The following is a 17569-nucleotide window of genomic DNA, read 5'->3' as shown; positions in this document are numbered from 1 at the left end:
TTTATCTCACTATCTATCCAAAATTTATTGTGAATCGATCATGCTATGCTTTTTATTACGATTAATACCGATTCACATTGCCTTTTTTTTATTTCATGGTTCACTTATGTTTAGTGATTAATAAATTTTTTGTAAAATGAAATAGCTGGCAACATTAGCAGTACAATTTTACGAAATGGAGCTAATGTGACAGCTATTATATACTCAACAGAGAAGAATTAATATTGCAAACACTTCAGCTCACGATGCAATTACTGAAGTGATGAGCCAGTGCAATATAAAATGTTCTAAAAGATTGTTTTAAAGCCAACTATAGGATACTAATAACAACGATCACAATCAATAGAAGGTTATTGTTAAACAACCTAACGAATTGGCCAAGCAGTAAAATATAGGAGTAAATGACATATATTACAAATCTTTCGTGAAATCGAGTGGAAACCTCCATTAGAATTTTTATCCGACGTACCATTTACAGTATTATTAATCTTGAAACTATAGAGATGAACGCGTAAAAAGAAACAGTGAAAGACTATTACTTGCGCTCCTTCAATCTACTTAAATTGCAGATAGCACAGACGATGCGGTTTGTTAAACTTTATTAGATATATGGACAAATCCTAAAAACTTGAATTTTCGTCAAAAACAATAGAATAGGCTAATGTTTGGAGCATACTTTGGAAATTTGTTCAGGAGCATAGAAATTCGTGTAAGAATTGATAAAATAACCGTGCTTAATTTTTTATGCAATGCTCCATTAGCTACAACCCTTTCTTCATAGTATAATAGTACCGAAAATATTATATATATTTCTGCCTTTCTCCATATGTAATACGTACCTACATATACAAACACACACTCACACGTACACACACAACACACAATACACAACATATACACACACAAAACATTCATCATTTACAATTATGTTGGAAATGATTCTTAAATGAAAATACATGATAAAACATGAGCCATGAACAATATATTTATTACTTTTCATACAACAAAACAACCAGTTTAACAACATTTATAATAACCCTATCCTTTTAATAATAAGTTTAATCAAGTTAGTATTTTGTTATAAACTTTCACTGGTTATATTGAATAGAGCACAGTGATTATTGACGATTTTAATATGTTATTATTTTTGTGTTACTAAAATATGATGGCAGCGGAAAAAACTTTCGTGAGATATTTCGATCTTTGACATCGATTTAAAAGCTAGTTTTAGCGAGCACACACTTTTTTGGCGCATAAATAGCTCTTCTTAAGTCTCAATAAAACAAAAATTGGTTATATTATGATTCACTGAATGCTCCAATTTATTATTACAGTATAACAGTTTACTTTACAATAATTTGATAGTAATTTGAAATATTTATTTTTACAAAGTAACATGCAAAATTCATTAATTTTGCATTTGCATTTTGCATGTCTTTTTAACCTTCACAATCGCATGCAAAGAATAATATTAAACTGATAATAATTTTTTTTCTGATATATATACGTTGCATACCTTTAAATTTTAGCCATTACAACTTGACCAAATTCATGTCTACACAGCTATAGAAGCGAGTAATACAAAAATCAAAAGTTTCTAGGATTTGCCCATATATTATACGGAAAAAATAGAAATTTTAATTTTAATTTTAATTTTTTATATATATATATATATATATATATATATATATATATATATATGGAAAAAAAAGAAATGAATACGCTGAGTGAGTCGTCTTGTGACCCGGTAACACATAGAAAAAGAAGGACGGCTTTGATGGAGGAAAGACAGAATTACACGATCTATTAATTAATAACATTACTCTGTTTTTTAATGTAAATATTGAGTATGTATAATAGTTATACACTAAAATATGTTTTCCAAGCGTCAGCAATAATTATTTTTTAACTGATTGGTGAAGTTTAACTTTCACTTTATCTTATTAAAAACTTAAAGTAATAGTAAAAATTATTTACATATTCTCAATAATTGATGTGATTATGTTACTACTTTTTTAAACTTAACAGATTGACATATTTTAATTTGTTACAGATACTGTAATAAAACTGATAGAAAGACTTTATTAGGAGCAGCCAAATCAGCATGGATTTAACTCACTGGAAATGTCCTGCCTTATAATTGTGTAAAGAAAATTATCAATTTCCTTGACAGTAAATAATAGGGAGATTTAATCGAGTCTAAGCAATACTATCAGTTGAAACAGGTAAAGATGAATAGTGCATACATTTTCTTGCATTTTCCTCACGTTTAATAACTTTTTTTAACCATGCTAACATTACTTGTTGATTAAAGTGTGATACAATCGCGTATTAATTAATTTATTTAAAAATTAATAACTAAATATTTCTTGTACGCGTTATTTATATTACTCGAAGGTACTTGTGCAGAGAAGCAATTTAGTGAAGAACATTGTTATAAAATAATAAAGTTATTAAAAATATTTGCTCTTGTTTGAATCTCAATTTCAATTCCCTATACATTTATACATAAAACTTCTAGTAAAAATAGAAAATATCAGCTTAGTTCATTGATTTCAGTTGATCTTATTCTACTTCTTTGCAAAAAATTAATTCTAGTCATTTTTTCTCAAAATTTATTTATTACAATATAATGAATTACTATATAGTTATAGTACTTTTAGATAATCTTTCAGTAAATTAAATTCATTCTTTCTGGATATAATATTGAACGAATCCACGATACCCTTTAGGTCCAAATATTTTTAAATTTTTGTAAAAATTAAATGATCAGATAAACCAACTTATATTTTGATAAATGACCTAAATAAATTCACACTTGATTCTATACAGATTTCAAATGTCGCAATTTTTGTATCTAAAAAACATTATTTTCAGGTAAAAGGTATAAAGAGGAAAATTATATAGGCTTGGCAGGATTGATTGTACGAAAATAAAAAGTAATGTTATTTTTTTAGACCTTTATAAATATAATTAAAAATTATAATTAGAGGAACGTAACAGCAATGCATCGAAGTTTGAGAAAAAAAAATTGAATATTTTTCTAGTTTCAATTACAAATTTATTTTTATGATGCCACACTCCCTATGATGTTAGATCCCATTGATCATAATGATAATACAACAATTTTTATGTAAGATGACCTGTTTTTTTATCTACATGAACCAATAGTTTTTGTAACATTTATATTTTTAAGTGCATGTGAAAAGTATGATATTTAGATACTCTCTTGTGCGAGTGAACAAATTGCAAAAAAAGAAATGCGTAAGTCGTCGCCTGTACAATGTTTTCACGGTTTTTTAATTAAAACAATTAGTCTTGACGAGTATACAAATTAAATACTTAACGATTTGTTGATAAAAATCGTCAAAACACTAGGTAGTTTTTTAACCATTCATCGATATTCATTATCAATATTTAATTCTTATTTTATAAAAAATAGTCCTAATCTGAAAGGTACTAGTTTCTCTCTCTGCGATACCATGTATTCCTAAAATCCAAGTTAAGATAACTAAATTCAATTTTGTTTAGCCAGACTTGGATGAGGAAATATCCAAATATATAATTCAAACAATACCACTGTAAGTCAAGCTCTTTTTCTATCATAACACTCAGAAAAGGACTTCGTAAAATAAGCAGATTATTTACATACAGAAACCTAATAGAATTAAGATTTTTGTAAAAATTTATTACTGGTTGCAATCATAAAAATATATGAATAGAAAAGTATGACGAAATCGTATTAAGTAATTGTTAATTAGTTACACTCCAATAGAAATAATAGTTTAGTAGGCTTGTATAAGACCTTATGTTTGCTCGCATGAAGCAAGTTGTGATAATGCGTAATTGGATTTGAAATGATTCCCTTAAAATCTACATCGACAAAAAAATTACGTTGATGAAAATGAAGTAAAAGTTCTGTCTGAAATGATATTCTCAACAAGATTGACGCAATAAAAGATTTAGTATAATAAAACAGATAAAATTGAAAAACAAGATATATTCGCACACTTTGAAACCAAATATTTGAATGCAATTAGATCGTAACGTAGCTGAGACGTAAATAACAAAATTTTTATGAAATATAGAATTGAACAAACGTTCTAAAAATTTCTAACAAAATTAAAGCTCAAGGCCTCTGTCCCAACCCATGTCAACTTTCTATGTATTTCGCTTTATGAAAAGTTACTTTCGATTTTTCAGCAACTCTTAGTGTATGTTTCTTCATATGTACATACAGTACTTCTACAGCTACGTGAATTTTTCACCAGTCCTGCTGTACATAAATGCTGTCGCTTTGCGGTGTACATTCGAAATGTAATTTTTTAAATTGTTCGGTTTGATATTGTTTATGTTTTTGTCTCTATTCATTAAAATGTCACAATCGTCATGAAATGTGGGATATAAGTATTGTGAGCGCAAGTCCCTAAAACTACAAAAATATATGTATGTTCTAGCGCATCGTAATGTATTACACATGTTGTTTTTCACATGGACATAGCAGAGGAAACCATAGAAACATGTTTTTACAGTTTCAATAGAATTCTAGATTACATTGATTCGTACTCTTATGTTTTGTTTCTAATAAAAAAATTTTTCTTATCGGAGAATTTCTCATATTTAAAAGGTGGTATCTATGTATTCAATTTAAATTAAAAAAGAAGTCTAATGAGTCTTATTTAAAATAGTTCATACATCATAAAACATGATTATTTACTCAATTAGACTTTAAAAAAAAATGTTTTTTCACTTAACAGTTTTTCTTACAAAAAGCTTACAAAGTACTCTCTTTTTTGTATAAAATACGTTCAGATGTAATCTTGATTCTTATTCGACACACATCTGTACAATTTTTAATTGAACAAATTTTTTTTCATACAGTAACCGCAATAAAATTTCTTGAATGCAAGGAAAATATATAAAATTTCCAAATAGGCATGTAAATCGTTGGACATTCAAATTAGTGATTTTTCTTGGAAAAAAATTATATTTTAGTATTTTTAAATCTAAAATAATAAATAATCGAATAATCCAGTAATTTTTCGTAATATATATTTTTTTTTTATATGATTGATAAAGACAGTTTAGTTTAGAATAAAAAGATTCGTAAAGTTAAAAAGTAAAAGTACAAAATTAAAAATTGACGATGGCATTATACTTAAAAAATAAAATGATTATCGCATCCTATAATGAATACATTTTTTCCATGTATGTGTATGAATTTATTCCACTAATCCGATGACTGAAATGAAAATTAAAAGGTAAAATCTAACAAGTATATTATATTTGCCTGTATATGGTTCAAAGATAGATAAACGCAAATAAATATTGTAAATTTGATTCGACAAGTTATAATATAAAGACAAAATGTTTTTGCCTGAGTTAAGGCTTATCCCCATGTATACATACACTAAGATTGTACAAACGACAAATTATTTACTGAAAAAAATATTAGCGGAAAATTTTTATCGACATGAGATGTCAACTCTACTCAATGACATTGTTTGAAAATTTTATCATTGCAACCGAGGATACACTATGTTCGTTCGGAATTTCTGTAAAACTTGATTGGTTTCTATGTATTCATGCTCCCGGTCAGGATAAAAATCAGCCATTAATTGTATTGGAGAAAATCGTATGTAAGACTTATACTGTCCGCTCGGCTAGGACATACTTTCCGAAATACACTCTCAATGAGTTTTTGCCTGAAACAAAAACAAAAGAAATTAGTCAAAAACTTAGCAAATAAAAATAAATAACAATTTTCATATAAGCTACTAAAAAATAAGACAATTTTAAAGTGTCTGATTCGCAATGTAACAAATTCAACGGATAGAGTTACAAAATCCCGCCAAGGTCAAGATCGTCGAATATGCTATTTCGGAAAGAAATCTAATTATGTGTACGGGAAATCAGCCAAATGTGCTGTTAATGTACTGCTCGCTCTTTGTTCCGAGAGAGTGAGAGACCTTAGTTCGCTACAGTTGCGCAAGAAAAGCGTCTGCGTGAGGCGATTTGGCTGTGATTTGGATGCAATATGTTCAATCATAAAGTCACTTCCGCGCATCGACTGCTTTCTCGCCAGTTGCTCGGCTTTACGAGTGCAAGCAGCAGCATTTTCTTCCACGGACTAACAGATTAAAATTTTAGCTAGTAAGTAATTTTCAACATGTCTATTAGTTGCTATTAATACTTTGCTCAATAATTATCAACTCTAAGGAATTATTGAATTTAATGTCTTTTTTTTTGTTACGATTAAAGTACGTAATGATTATTGCATCATGATTTTTAGTGGTACAAAACATCTATATTTCCGTAGGATTGATTTTTGGAAATACGATCAATCCAAATTAGGCGTTGTTAATGCTGGATAAATGTTACAGGACAAAGTTTAATAAAAATAAAACTTACTTTGCAGGAAATCCACCTCCTGGAGGCAAATTGGGTATGCCCTGTTCCACAAGCCTCTGGATAAGTGTCATGAATTCAAAGTCCTTTTTCTCTTCTTCTTCTGAAACTATATCTGTTGAAAATAAAGAAGAACAATTGTTGTTAATATAAAAATGTATTAATTTGTAACTCAATGTGCATATGATTCGCAAAAGAAATGAACTTTTTATCTGATATAATTGAAGCATAACTCATGAAAGCATTTTGCATGTTCAATATGTATGTTTATCATCAAGTAACGTGTAGTTGTTGAACAACTAACAAACAGAGCCAAATAAAAAAATCATAAACATTTCGTACAACTAGTTGCCTAATTTTGAAAGCTTGCAAAGATAACGCAACAACACTTAAAAGTAATCGATGGAAATATTGCAATATAACGAATAAACAAATTACGAAACAAAATTTAACATACTAACATGCCACTACTTAGGACTGGAATTTTACGTGTATTTTACAGTACATTTCTTATGGACGAAGATCGAAATATACGATTTGCACGAGTCAAAGTTTATAATACTCCGGTCGTAAGTAGGTACATCGCATCTTATTAGCAATATCAATATTTTCTATCTGCCTAATTTTTATAACAACTTTCCACCATTGGAATTGTATTTCCTTCTTTATCTTACAAAGTTAACTTTTTCTTCTCTACTATTATAATTACGTATGTATAATAACGGCAACTGCAATATTGTTTACCATAAGAAATGCATTGCCGTTATAATGAAAATTTAGGATATAAAAATACAAAAATGTGTTTTTTAAATTGTAATCGATCGTCAATTACCTACCTGTTAAGGTAATTAAGTTGCTTATTTATCTTCTAAAATTTCTTAAAATAAAAGCAAAAATGTCCTAACCAAACTAAAATCTATTGCAACTTAACAACTCCAAAGGTGGAACTATAATCTAAGTGACTGCACAATACAAAATAACAAAAAGTTCTAAAATTGAATACAAGAGTCAATTTTTGTTTATGAATAACAATCCATAATATTTATTGTTTTTGTACTGTACTCCTGTTATATTCAGGATATTTCAAACAAATTATTATGATCCTAGTTTAGAGTATTTTAACTTTGATATGTAAATTGTTACATTTTTCACAGAAAAATATTGTAACTACATTTTCAATAAATTTATGCCCGATCTACAATTTGTGTTAAGTACATTGGGCTTCATTACAAGCAAAGTACTTTAGCGATGAATACTTAACATTTGTGCACTTTACAGATACAGTTTTACTAGCTTCTTCAATTTTATTTCAAAAATTACTATAAACTGCATGGTCAAACTAAAAACCTTTCGAGATTATATTTATCAACAGATTTGTAATTTCAAATATTAAAAATAATTTAATTAAACTATTTCAGTTTTAAGAAAATATGTGAGTTGAACAAATTACATAAGACATGTATTTATCTAATATTATGTCAGTAAGAGATTTTCCTTTAACTATTCTTTCAGTTTAATATCTTATATTTTTTTTATTGTTCTCAGATTTTCATAAAATATAATGCTCTCTTTTACATCTAAGTCATGTATAAACTATATTATAGAAATCCTCTCACGAAAGCCAGTATTAAAATAAATATTAATATAGATCATCAATAATATATAAAGAATCTTTTAATATTAAGCATGATATGCTAGTGTGTAGTAAAGGAAATTTATATGTAATCACAGTTCCACATATTATTGTACAATAATACAAATAAATTTCGTAGTTATATTTACACGATTTGTGAATCAAATTCCAGTTTTGATTAAAATCACATTGATATTGCATTTGAACAAGTTTTTTTATCTTCTCAACAACACTTTTAAAAATATATATGTAGGTAATTGACTGATATTTTGCATGAATATTAATATTCAAAAGCTAGTCATTTGGGGATCACATCTGAACTAGTGAAAGGCAGTAACTGACGCTATAACACTCTTAAATAATGATCTGTCAAGATCTAACAATAAATATATTACAGTAATTTGAAATTACTGTTAGATTATCTTTCTATTCGTCAATTAGTTGTGAATAACGATCTTTCGTTTTAATTATATTTCACTATAAATTCTTCATAAGAAAGGTATTAATTGCTTTTAATCTATATAGTTTCTTTTCATTATATAAATAGATGTTATTTAATTTAGGAGCATCAGCTTTTTGGCTTTGAAAACTTCTTGTCGCTAGTGTGTGAAGCACACGCGCACAATTTGATTATTTTTATATACACATTATTTATATATGAGGTCGAAAAAGAATAGCTTTGTTAATTTATCATTACTAAATTGTGGATTCGTATGCCTGTCAGATGCGTTCACGTGTACGCGATCGTGAACGCCTGTTCATACAACAGCAAAGGGAAAGTATCGAAAAAATATATGGATAAGACAATGAACCTTTAATTGTCCTCTCAATGAGCATGTCGAGCTCTGCTTCCTTTTTCTTTGCCTCAGGATTTGGCTTAGGAGCTCCTGGGAACGTGATCAACACTATGCTCATATTATCTCTGCTACCCTGCAAAAGACAAATCACCCATACAACTTTACATATAAAAGCAATTATGTCGATGCAACGAATCTATTAAAAGTAATGATGTTTGGAAATTTAATTGATTCCGCAATTAATGTACCTTATATAAACAAGTATCTATAACTTGATTAGTGACCGCCTCCAAATCGTCAGTGAGCAGTAGCCTGGAGTGTATAAAGTCACACAGGTCTTCATTGGACATAACGTCCCAGATACCGTCGCAAGCTAATACCAGAAACTCGTCATGATCATCATCACGATCACGCACAAATATCTCCGGCTCAGGCGACACCAGTTGTTCACATGGTCCACGTCCTTCGACATTTTTGTATTCGTAATCACCAAGAGCACGCGACACAGCGAGCAGACCGTTTACTCGCTGAATCATCACGTTGCCACCGGCTTTCTTGATTCTGTCCTTCTCTGCGGGCAACACTGGCTTGTGGTCACGTGTTGAGAACACTGGATTGCCCGACCGACAGAGAACTGCTCGCGAATCTCCACAGTTAGCTATGTAGATGTTTTTTGGTGATATAAATGCACACACCTGACAAATAATCATCACAATTAGAAAAAAGCTAATAGAAAGAGAGCATGTGAAAAACATTATTTTATGATAGAAAGATACATACTGCAGTAGAGCCAGATTTGTCAGTTCCATCACTCATCTGTGGAAGACCTCTCATTTTGTCATCTAGACTGAGAAAACCAGAATGTATACCTTTTATCACATCTTCAGCTTTGAATTCTTCTGTTTGTAAAATACACTCTAACAAATGTTCTGAACTATGCGCTGATACTAGTGCGCCAGCATGACCATCAAATACAGCAAAGTAACTCCAGTCTGAGAGACCACCCTCAAGGCCAGTTACGGCTTGATGTGCATCCTCCATCTCCGGTCGCCAGCCTTGCATGCTGGCAACTCCATACTTGAGTCTGTTGCCTTCTCCATGCTCATTGTACTTATCTGTTTTAGGCGTCTCTAAAAATGCCCCCATAACGGTACTATATAATTCTCACACAAGATCAGTTCACTAATGCGCTGTTCTTTTTATTATTTTGACATCATTTTCCATCGATCAAATGAAGGAATCCTTGGCATCTTTCAAGCTACAAAAACAAAGGTACATTTTCACAAGCAGTTAATACAAATTAGCTAATAAATTTGTCAGAACTTGTATGCTTAGTGTTGTTTTGAATAGCACAATAAATTAATTGCATATATAATGCATTGGGACAGGTCAAAATACAATTTAAAAAGATCAATTTGGGAATAAATTTTTCTTTAACAATTCTCAAAATGTTATGAGACTTTTCACTAATTATAAATACAAATTTTAAGAGACAATAATAAAAGGGAGAATTATTGTACCCAGTAAATCATCAACAACATTCTCTCCAGTTCTCACTTCCTGCTTTTAATGACAGCAACGTACAGCAAAGACACAACAACAATCCAATAAGACCACAACAACACAGCTGTGCAGAGTATTTTTCTGCTGCATCAGCCTCTATTGACGTTTTTCTTGTTCTTTTCGCTTGATAAGTTACACAACGCGCGAGTGTTTCTCAAAGCGAACGACGACGGCAGATACCAAACAAACAGGCGAAAAAAAGGTTGAATCCAATTCTCGATATATATCTGTATACGACAGCGAAAAGGCTTTTTCATGATAAAAACGAAAAAGAAACGATTTGCCAGATAACACGCCTTGACATGAATGAAAAAACCCTATCAGACTCATGTGACATCATAGACTCACCGATGCAGCAACGCGTAAATTAATGTAGACAGAATCTCGGTAGGCAGCCTTTTTTCGTCAACTACGTAGATAAGAACCAAACGTTCACGGACAGATAACCGTGCAAGTGCTCTGCAGCTCCGAATTGAAAACTTTCGCGATGCTTGCTACACTTCTTTACTCGTTAGATCGGATTTGCAAAATCAATCTAATCCGTTCTCTGGCTATGCTATACTATATTGTAATGCTAATACACAACATATATATATCTCCTCGCGATACGGGTGGCTCTCTCTGTCTCTCTCGCTCTTCTACACTTCTCACTAACGTCCCAGTTTTTCTACTAGGTACTCGGCGCGCCAAGCAAGCGAAGCAAGCGCGGATACTGAAATAGCTGTGGCTCTGGCGCCAGCTCTAGCCATGTGAATATCCGTAGGTATCGTCGACGCTGCTGTTGTCCGTGTCTTATCTCGGATGACGACGATGTTGCGGGAACGACCAGAGTGACAGAAAATAGGAAGTAGCCGGCGCACACGTAAGAACCGGTGTGCGAGTTTTATCTCTTTCTGTCCCTCGCGCTCACTCGACTTTATACCTCAGAGGAAGACGGTGTGCAAAATTAGGTTATGGCAATCTTTCCTGCTCGTTAACTCTACGATCCGCAAGTGCAAAAATTTATACGCACACGTTCTCGCTCGCTCTCTCAAATTGCTTGAAAAAGAACATACCTCCGTATTTGATTTTTGGTCTGAGAAGCGACGCCACCAGTATTATTATCTTCTAAAGAGTGCTTGCTTGTATTTGCTCCGAATTGCGCGCGCGCTCCCCAGTCGGCCCACAACAGCAAAAACAAGGACGAGGATCGACTACTCTCTGGCCGCCGTGGCGGCAACAGCGCGGAGCATGAATGGCCGCCAGAGAACTTGGAGCACAGCTGGGCCCCTATGACAAAGACAAAGATGAAAAACTGGGTCAGTAAGCCTGTTAGACACAGACGACTGCACGATCGCGATGATTATGATTATATATGATTATGATTATTAAAATGGTCGTTTAGGTCTTACTCTGAGACGCCAAGATGCCAAAATTCAAACGTAGTAACGAAGGCGATAGACGTCGCGCATGCGTCGGCGATGGGCTGGCGTCACTGTTCACCAATTGCCTGCTTGCCGTTTATTTGCGCGCGCGGCGTCATCCGGAAGAAAGATTAAAGTTATTCAACTGCGCATGAGTAGTGACTTACTGAACGACTTACGCGTTTTTCTACATCTATTCCCACTGCGGATTGTTTGAGTGAGATCGTGTTTATTTCATTTCAATGATCACGTATTTCGTTCATCTCTGCTTCAAAGGGTTTATTATTCGTATTTCACTTAGATATTCAGTTGGAATTGGATTCTGCTTATAATTAACGAGACTGATAACTGACGATTTCTAAAAATTACATGTAGATATAAAGTTTAATTTGGTTTTAGAAAAATATCGCGATAAAAGCGATATTTTATTCAAAAGATTAGTTGGAGTTTGATATCGTCATTAAAAGATTTAATTTGCAATTCATGAAATATTGAACGGAAGAGATTTATCAATTATTTCATATTGATCACTGCATCGATCCAATTTTTCTGAAAAACAAGAACAACAATCTAATTAAGGCATTAGGATCATAGATTTATTGAGACTAATGATATGATAAAGTTATCAAAACGACAAGCACGCATACAAAAGTAATTTCGACAACCGAAATTAAAATAGTAAAAATAGAAATATTTTAATACCGCAATGTCGAAAGTCGAGAGTATCATTTGCAAATATTAAATTTTGTAAAATTATTGAAATTTTTATTTAGATAGTTTTAATTGAAATTTTAAATACATAACAAGAATTAATGAGCTTGCAAGTATATATTGCTATAAATATATATAATGATTCTCGTTTAAATTATTTATAGCTCGAACAGCCTCCATGTGAAGGTGTATTATCAAGTGTAGCATTATTCATAGATATAATTGTATAAACTTATTGTGAATAATTATAAATCATTTTTAAAAATTCACTACTTAATTTCTTTTTCATGGCCACTTTTAAACACACCCTATGTAAATTATACTTCGATGAATCGTACCTTAGCGTGAATTTAATTATACAATTTATTTTCGAATGTAACAACGGAAATGCCAACGACTTAAATCTTTATGAACATAACTAAAAGTACGAAAAATTTACTAAATGCAGTAATTGCTGATATTGGAAATCTTGGTACATTACGTATAATTTGATTATATACACTCGATGTGGGTCATGGAAATTAAAAAACAAAGTGATGATTAAGTATGTATATCTATCGGGACTACTGTTGCTAAGCAGACGAATGCAGTTTTTTACCAGATTGCTGTTACGTATATAGACATTTATCTTACTATAGATAATCAGGAAGAGATATACCAAAGTTTATCGTTGAGCCAAAAATTATAAGAGATACTTCATTTAACCCGAACTTGACGTAAATATATATAACATATCCAAAATTTATAATTAAATATTTAGTGTCGTAATGTGCAAATAACTTTTTTATCATTTAGTTTTAAGCAAAACTTTAATTATTTGTATTATTTTTGAGGTAATAGCGGTAAGAAAACTTTATCCGCTCCCTTGCTACGGATCTTGAAGTTAAGTACTTCAATGAGAATGCAGGGTGTACTTATATTGGTTTGAAAAGGTTTCACTTCAAATTATCGACTGTACTTCAAAGTCTGCCGGTAATGTAATAAATACGTTGGTTGACAAAAACTTGTTTTGCAAATATTGACGTTCACAAGAAATTTTTATTTGTTTATTTTTTATATAAAATGATCATGTGGAAAATAGGATTTAAAAAAATCCACAGTCAAATAAAATTCAGATATTTAAAAATGCATAAAGCACATTTTGTTTTACTAACAGGTATATATTGTCAGTAATGGATAAAATAATAGACATGGGTTATTTTCTTTGCATCTCAGAAATATAAAAGACACCTTGTTTGTAGAAAACTGTTTATGTGCATGTTTACAATATATTTATCATTTTGTAAATACATAATTTTTTATAAATGTTCACAATTTGACTTATACACACACACATACACACAGATTTTAAAGTAAAGTTTTCTTCCTCTGTTTAATAAATGTACAAGAGAATACTGAAGGATGTATAATTTATTCTTCGACAAATGAAATAAATAATTCGAAATTAAATAGAAATTTTGAAATATGAGCCCTACAATCCCTAAGTATAGAAGTGATATACATTAATGTACAAGTTGTGCAATAGTTAATTCACTATAGAATTATATTTATTTACTGTACACGATAAAACCAAGATCACGTGGCACCATATATTGTTTAAGAACATCATCAGTGATCTTACTTCTTGCATCTTGATGTGCAGACACAATTCTTTGAACTACATCTATTATTTCTTTTTTTAGCTCACCAGTAAGAATTTCACCTTTTGTATAACCCTATAATAAATAATAACATAAGTGTATATTTTAACATATAAAGTACAGTGATAATCAAATTCGATAATGAAACTTACAACTTTGATTTGCTCTAGTTTATCATCATCTTCTAGGAAAAATTTAAGCCATTGATAAGATATATCAATATCACAATTGCCCCCATGCAATCTGTGTTCTTCCAATGTATCACGCCCACCAGAAAATGCATGCTTATTAATTTTATTCTTAATTTGCTTAGAAGTATCAGTAAGAAAAATAGCAGAATTAAGATCACTGGCAGACATTTTAGTTTTTGACCCCTGCAATGCAGGGAAAAATGTAGAATGCAACAGTGCTGGTTTTGGATGATTAAGTCTTGGTGCTACATCTCGTGTCATTCTAAAATAAGGGTCTTGATCTATTGCACATGGGATGAGGCATGGAACTTTTGCATTCTTGAAAATAAATGGAAATGTGCTGCATAGTGCTGGAGCTGCTTGAGTTGGTGGAAAACCAATTTTTGCAATTGGATCACTGTCACCAAATCCAAAAATACCCTTGACTTGATTGAATGTTACACATTTTTGTATCCTAATCATATTTTGATAAAATGATGGATTTGATCCTATGTGCTCTAAATCAGAAAATATAAATGTCTTTTCTAGTCGAAAGCCACAGGCTATAATGTCTTTAGCATTGGCATAAGCTAACTTAATAGCATCTTCAATTTTCAAATTTTTCCATATGGCTTTCTCATCATCTGTTAATTGAATTACTAAAGGTACATCGAATACATCTTGTAACCATTTACAGAACATAAACGGAATAAGATGTCCTAAATGCATTGAGTCTGAACTAGGACCTCTGCCAGTATATAGATAAAAAGGTTTCCCTTGTTCGTACAAATTTAATATTGTATGCATATCTCTATGAGAGAAAAAGATCCCTCGTCGAAGGAAATGATGAGGCTTTTGTCCTGTGATTCTTTCAAATCTGCTGAGTAATTCGTCATCTATTTTTGAGCTCCCAAATCGTTCTGAAAACATAAGTGAATAATTAATATAAAGTTAACAGTAATTCCATAGTCAATATTGATATTGAACCCGTGGTCTGACGTAATAATTACTTATTAATTTATCATAATCAACTCCAGCTGCACTTTGGCTTTCCACACTCCAAGGTGTAACGACATCGTCGTCTTCCTGGCAGTTTGATGAATTTTCCTTTTTACTTTCTTCTGAATTCATTTCTTTCAGTTTAATGATCAAGTCTGCTACCTTTTGTTCTGAATAATCAGCCATATCACGTCGTAAAAGTGAAACTTACTGTACAAGACACTCGTACACCACCCATTTATTCCTGAAGCGAAGTGTAATGATAATGAACGATAGGTTATGTCGTCATTCTTGGTAATTCCCTGTCTTCGGAGAAAATAATTGTCTTCTGCTTTGTTGCACACGCACGCGACTCAATTCATATACACGCTGCACTTTCTAAAACCACGAGATGTCGTCATTTCATTGGATTTCTACTTGTGCCCTAAAAGAACAAGGTTATATGATTTCATGAACTCTCATATCACATGCGGGATTATTCATCCGAATTAACGATTGACGGTATTCGTGTATTTTCTAATCGATAAAATAGAGTTTTGCAAGCTCAATCGCTGTACTAATTAAGCGCGAACTTATACAATTATCACATTCTGTTATGAAGGAATGAGTGGATTTTTCAATCTTTATAAAATGTATAATTAATTGTCCCAGATAAAAGCAACAGGAACCCAAATAAAATCTAAAATAAATTAAATTAAATTAATAATTAAAATTTTTTATATCATTGGTGGTTGTGGAATTTGTAAGAAATAATATTGCCGTTGTACCGATTGATAATCTTATGACATCGCAACGTAAATATAGAGCAATAGATGAATTCTTTAAAATAAAGCAACGGTACGTAGTAAAAAGGATTCTTCGTTGGAATTGGTAACATCGATCGCTTACCTCATATATTTATTAGGGAATGGGGATACTGCTCATGGATCCACTTTTCGAGTTATGGGAAGTTTGAAAAATTACACTAATTTAGTTTTTGTAAATAGCGAACAACACATAACTATAATGAAAAGCCGCATCAGAAAAGACGATCAACATATTGAAAAGTTTGTATCTTGGTTCTAGTAGTAAGATCCTTTACAAATAGAGATAGATGAACATCGTTTCCACCGACATCATTGAGGATTGCCACGTGGCATTTGAGAAGGGGTGAAAACAATGATTGGAAAAAACATGACAAATATAACTTTATTGGCAAAATATAAAGTCGACACGTTTGCGACGGTTCGGCAATGTAATCGATGAGGAATGGCTATTCCATAGAATGCTGTGACCTCACACTTAAACATACAAGCCAATTTGTAAAATCTGTTTTAAATATATTGGAAAAGAATTTGGATTCATGTTTGATAAAAAAAATACATACATAAGTCGTGTTTGATGATAACTCAGATGAAACCATCGATGGTATCAAATCTTACGAAAGATATCGATGTAAAAAAAAACAATGCAGTTCTGGACATGGCTATTCAAAAAGATACTATGTTTACGATGACAATAAAAAAATTCATATCTAATGTAGCAAACTAAAATATAAATTTGTAGTATTACACCAGATCTGAATGGAAAAAGAAATGAATCAACAATTGTTACAAAAGACATCAATCTTCAGATATGTAATTCAAAATACACTTGAGATCTGTTTACAAGAAGAGCAAGTAGTCACAGTGATAACAATTCCGTTGGTTTACTAATTTTACTGAATACGTTTAACTCGTGCCAATGGACATAAATATTTTTCTTTTATAAATTTCTGTTTACTTAGAAAAAATATTGAGTTATTTTCAAAAAGTATTAACAAAAGCCATCAACAATTTACTTTATTTGCTCATACTTTGACTAGTAGTGACGGAAATAGTGATTCGTGTGATCGAGAAAAAAAAATGTTTAAACTGCTACGAAAAGATGCTCAGTTTCAAAATTTAGTTACAATTTTTTAGGAAACAACAAAACAATTGAAGAACTATATCCAGTCGCTGAGCAAATATAACAGAAGTCAATGATTTCTTAAATATTATTAAGAAGGTACTTTTGCATTAATACTTTGACGGTTCATGGCTTGACGAGCATCGTCAAAAAAATTAAAATCAATAGCATTAATGATTGCGGGCATATCCGTTTTTTAAAAATTGTTATAAAAATTTTTCTAATTATTTATAAGTTGATTTACTCATCAAAATCATCTAAAATTTAATTCTGAAGCTTACTACTATATAATATAGAGAATATTTACATCAAGTTTCAG

General features: G+C 31.1%; 1 protein-coding gene and 1 long non-coding RNA gene across 4 annotated transcripts; one reads left to right on the top strand and one right to left on the bottom strand.

The window, feature by feature from the left end:
- Nucleotides 1-1781: 1781 nt before the first annotated feature.
- LOC131663640 (protein phosphatase 1B) lies at nt 1782-16328 on the bottom strand. 3 transcript variants are annotated; one of them, XM_058934144.1, is made up of 8 exons: nt 11793-12500; nt 11457-11670; nt 10750-11380; nt 9619-10096; nt 9087-9533; nt 8854-8971; nt 6412-6523; nt 1782-5705 (listed from the first exon to the last, which is right to left on the bottom strand). In XM_058934144.1, exons 4-8 carry the CDS (start codon nt 9982-9984, stop codon nt 5615-5617), a joined length of 1134 nt encoding a protein of 377 aa, XP_058790127.1. In that variant the 5' UTR covers nt 9985-10096; nt 10750-11380; nt 11457-11670; nt 11793-12500; the 3' UTR covers nt 1782-5614. The 3 variants fall into 3 exon arrangements, 2 of the variants coding, with proteins under 2 accessions (XP_058790127.1, XP_058790126.1); XM_058934143.1 differs by lacking the exon at nt 10750-11380 and having other exon boundaries at nt 11793-12499; XR_009301869.1 differs by lacking the exons at nt 1782-5705; nt 6412-6523; nt 8854-8971; nt 9087-9533; nt 9619-10096 and adding exons at nt 14308-15245; nt 15336-15748; nt 16213-16328 and having other exon boundaries at nt 10756-11380; nt 11793-14230.
- Nucleotides 5976-7609, top strand: LOC131663641 (uncharacterized). Its single transcript, XR_009301870.1, has 2 exons — nt 5976-6153; nt 6419-7609. It is a non-coding gene; the product is annotated as an uncharacterized LOC131663641 (long non-coding RNA).
- Nucleotides 16329-17569: the final 1241 nt, after the last annotated feature.

The sequence above is a fragment of the Phymastichus coffea genome, unplaced genomic scaffold (genome assembly GCF_024137745.1).
Source record: "Phymastichus coffea isolate CEN01 unplaced genomic scaffold, Cenicafe_Pcof_1.1 PCOF00036, whole genome shotgun sequence".
NCBI lineage: Eukaryota > Metazoa > Arthropoda > Insecta > Hymenoptera > Eulophidae > Phymastichus > Phymastichus coffea.
This window is presented reverse-complemented; position numbering and strand designations above follow the sequence as displayed.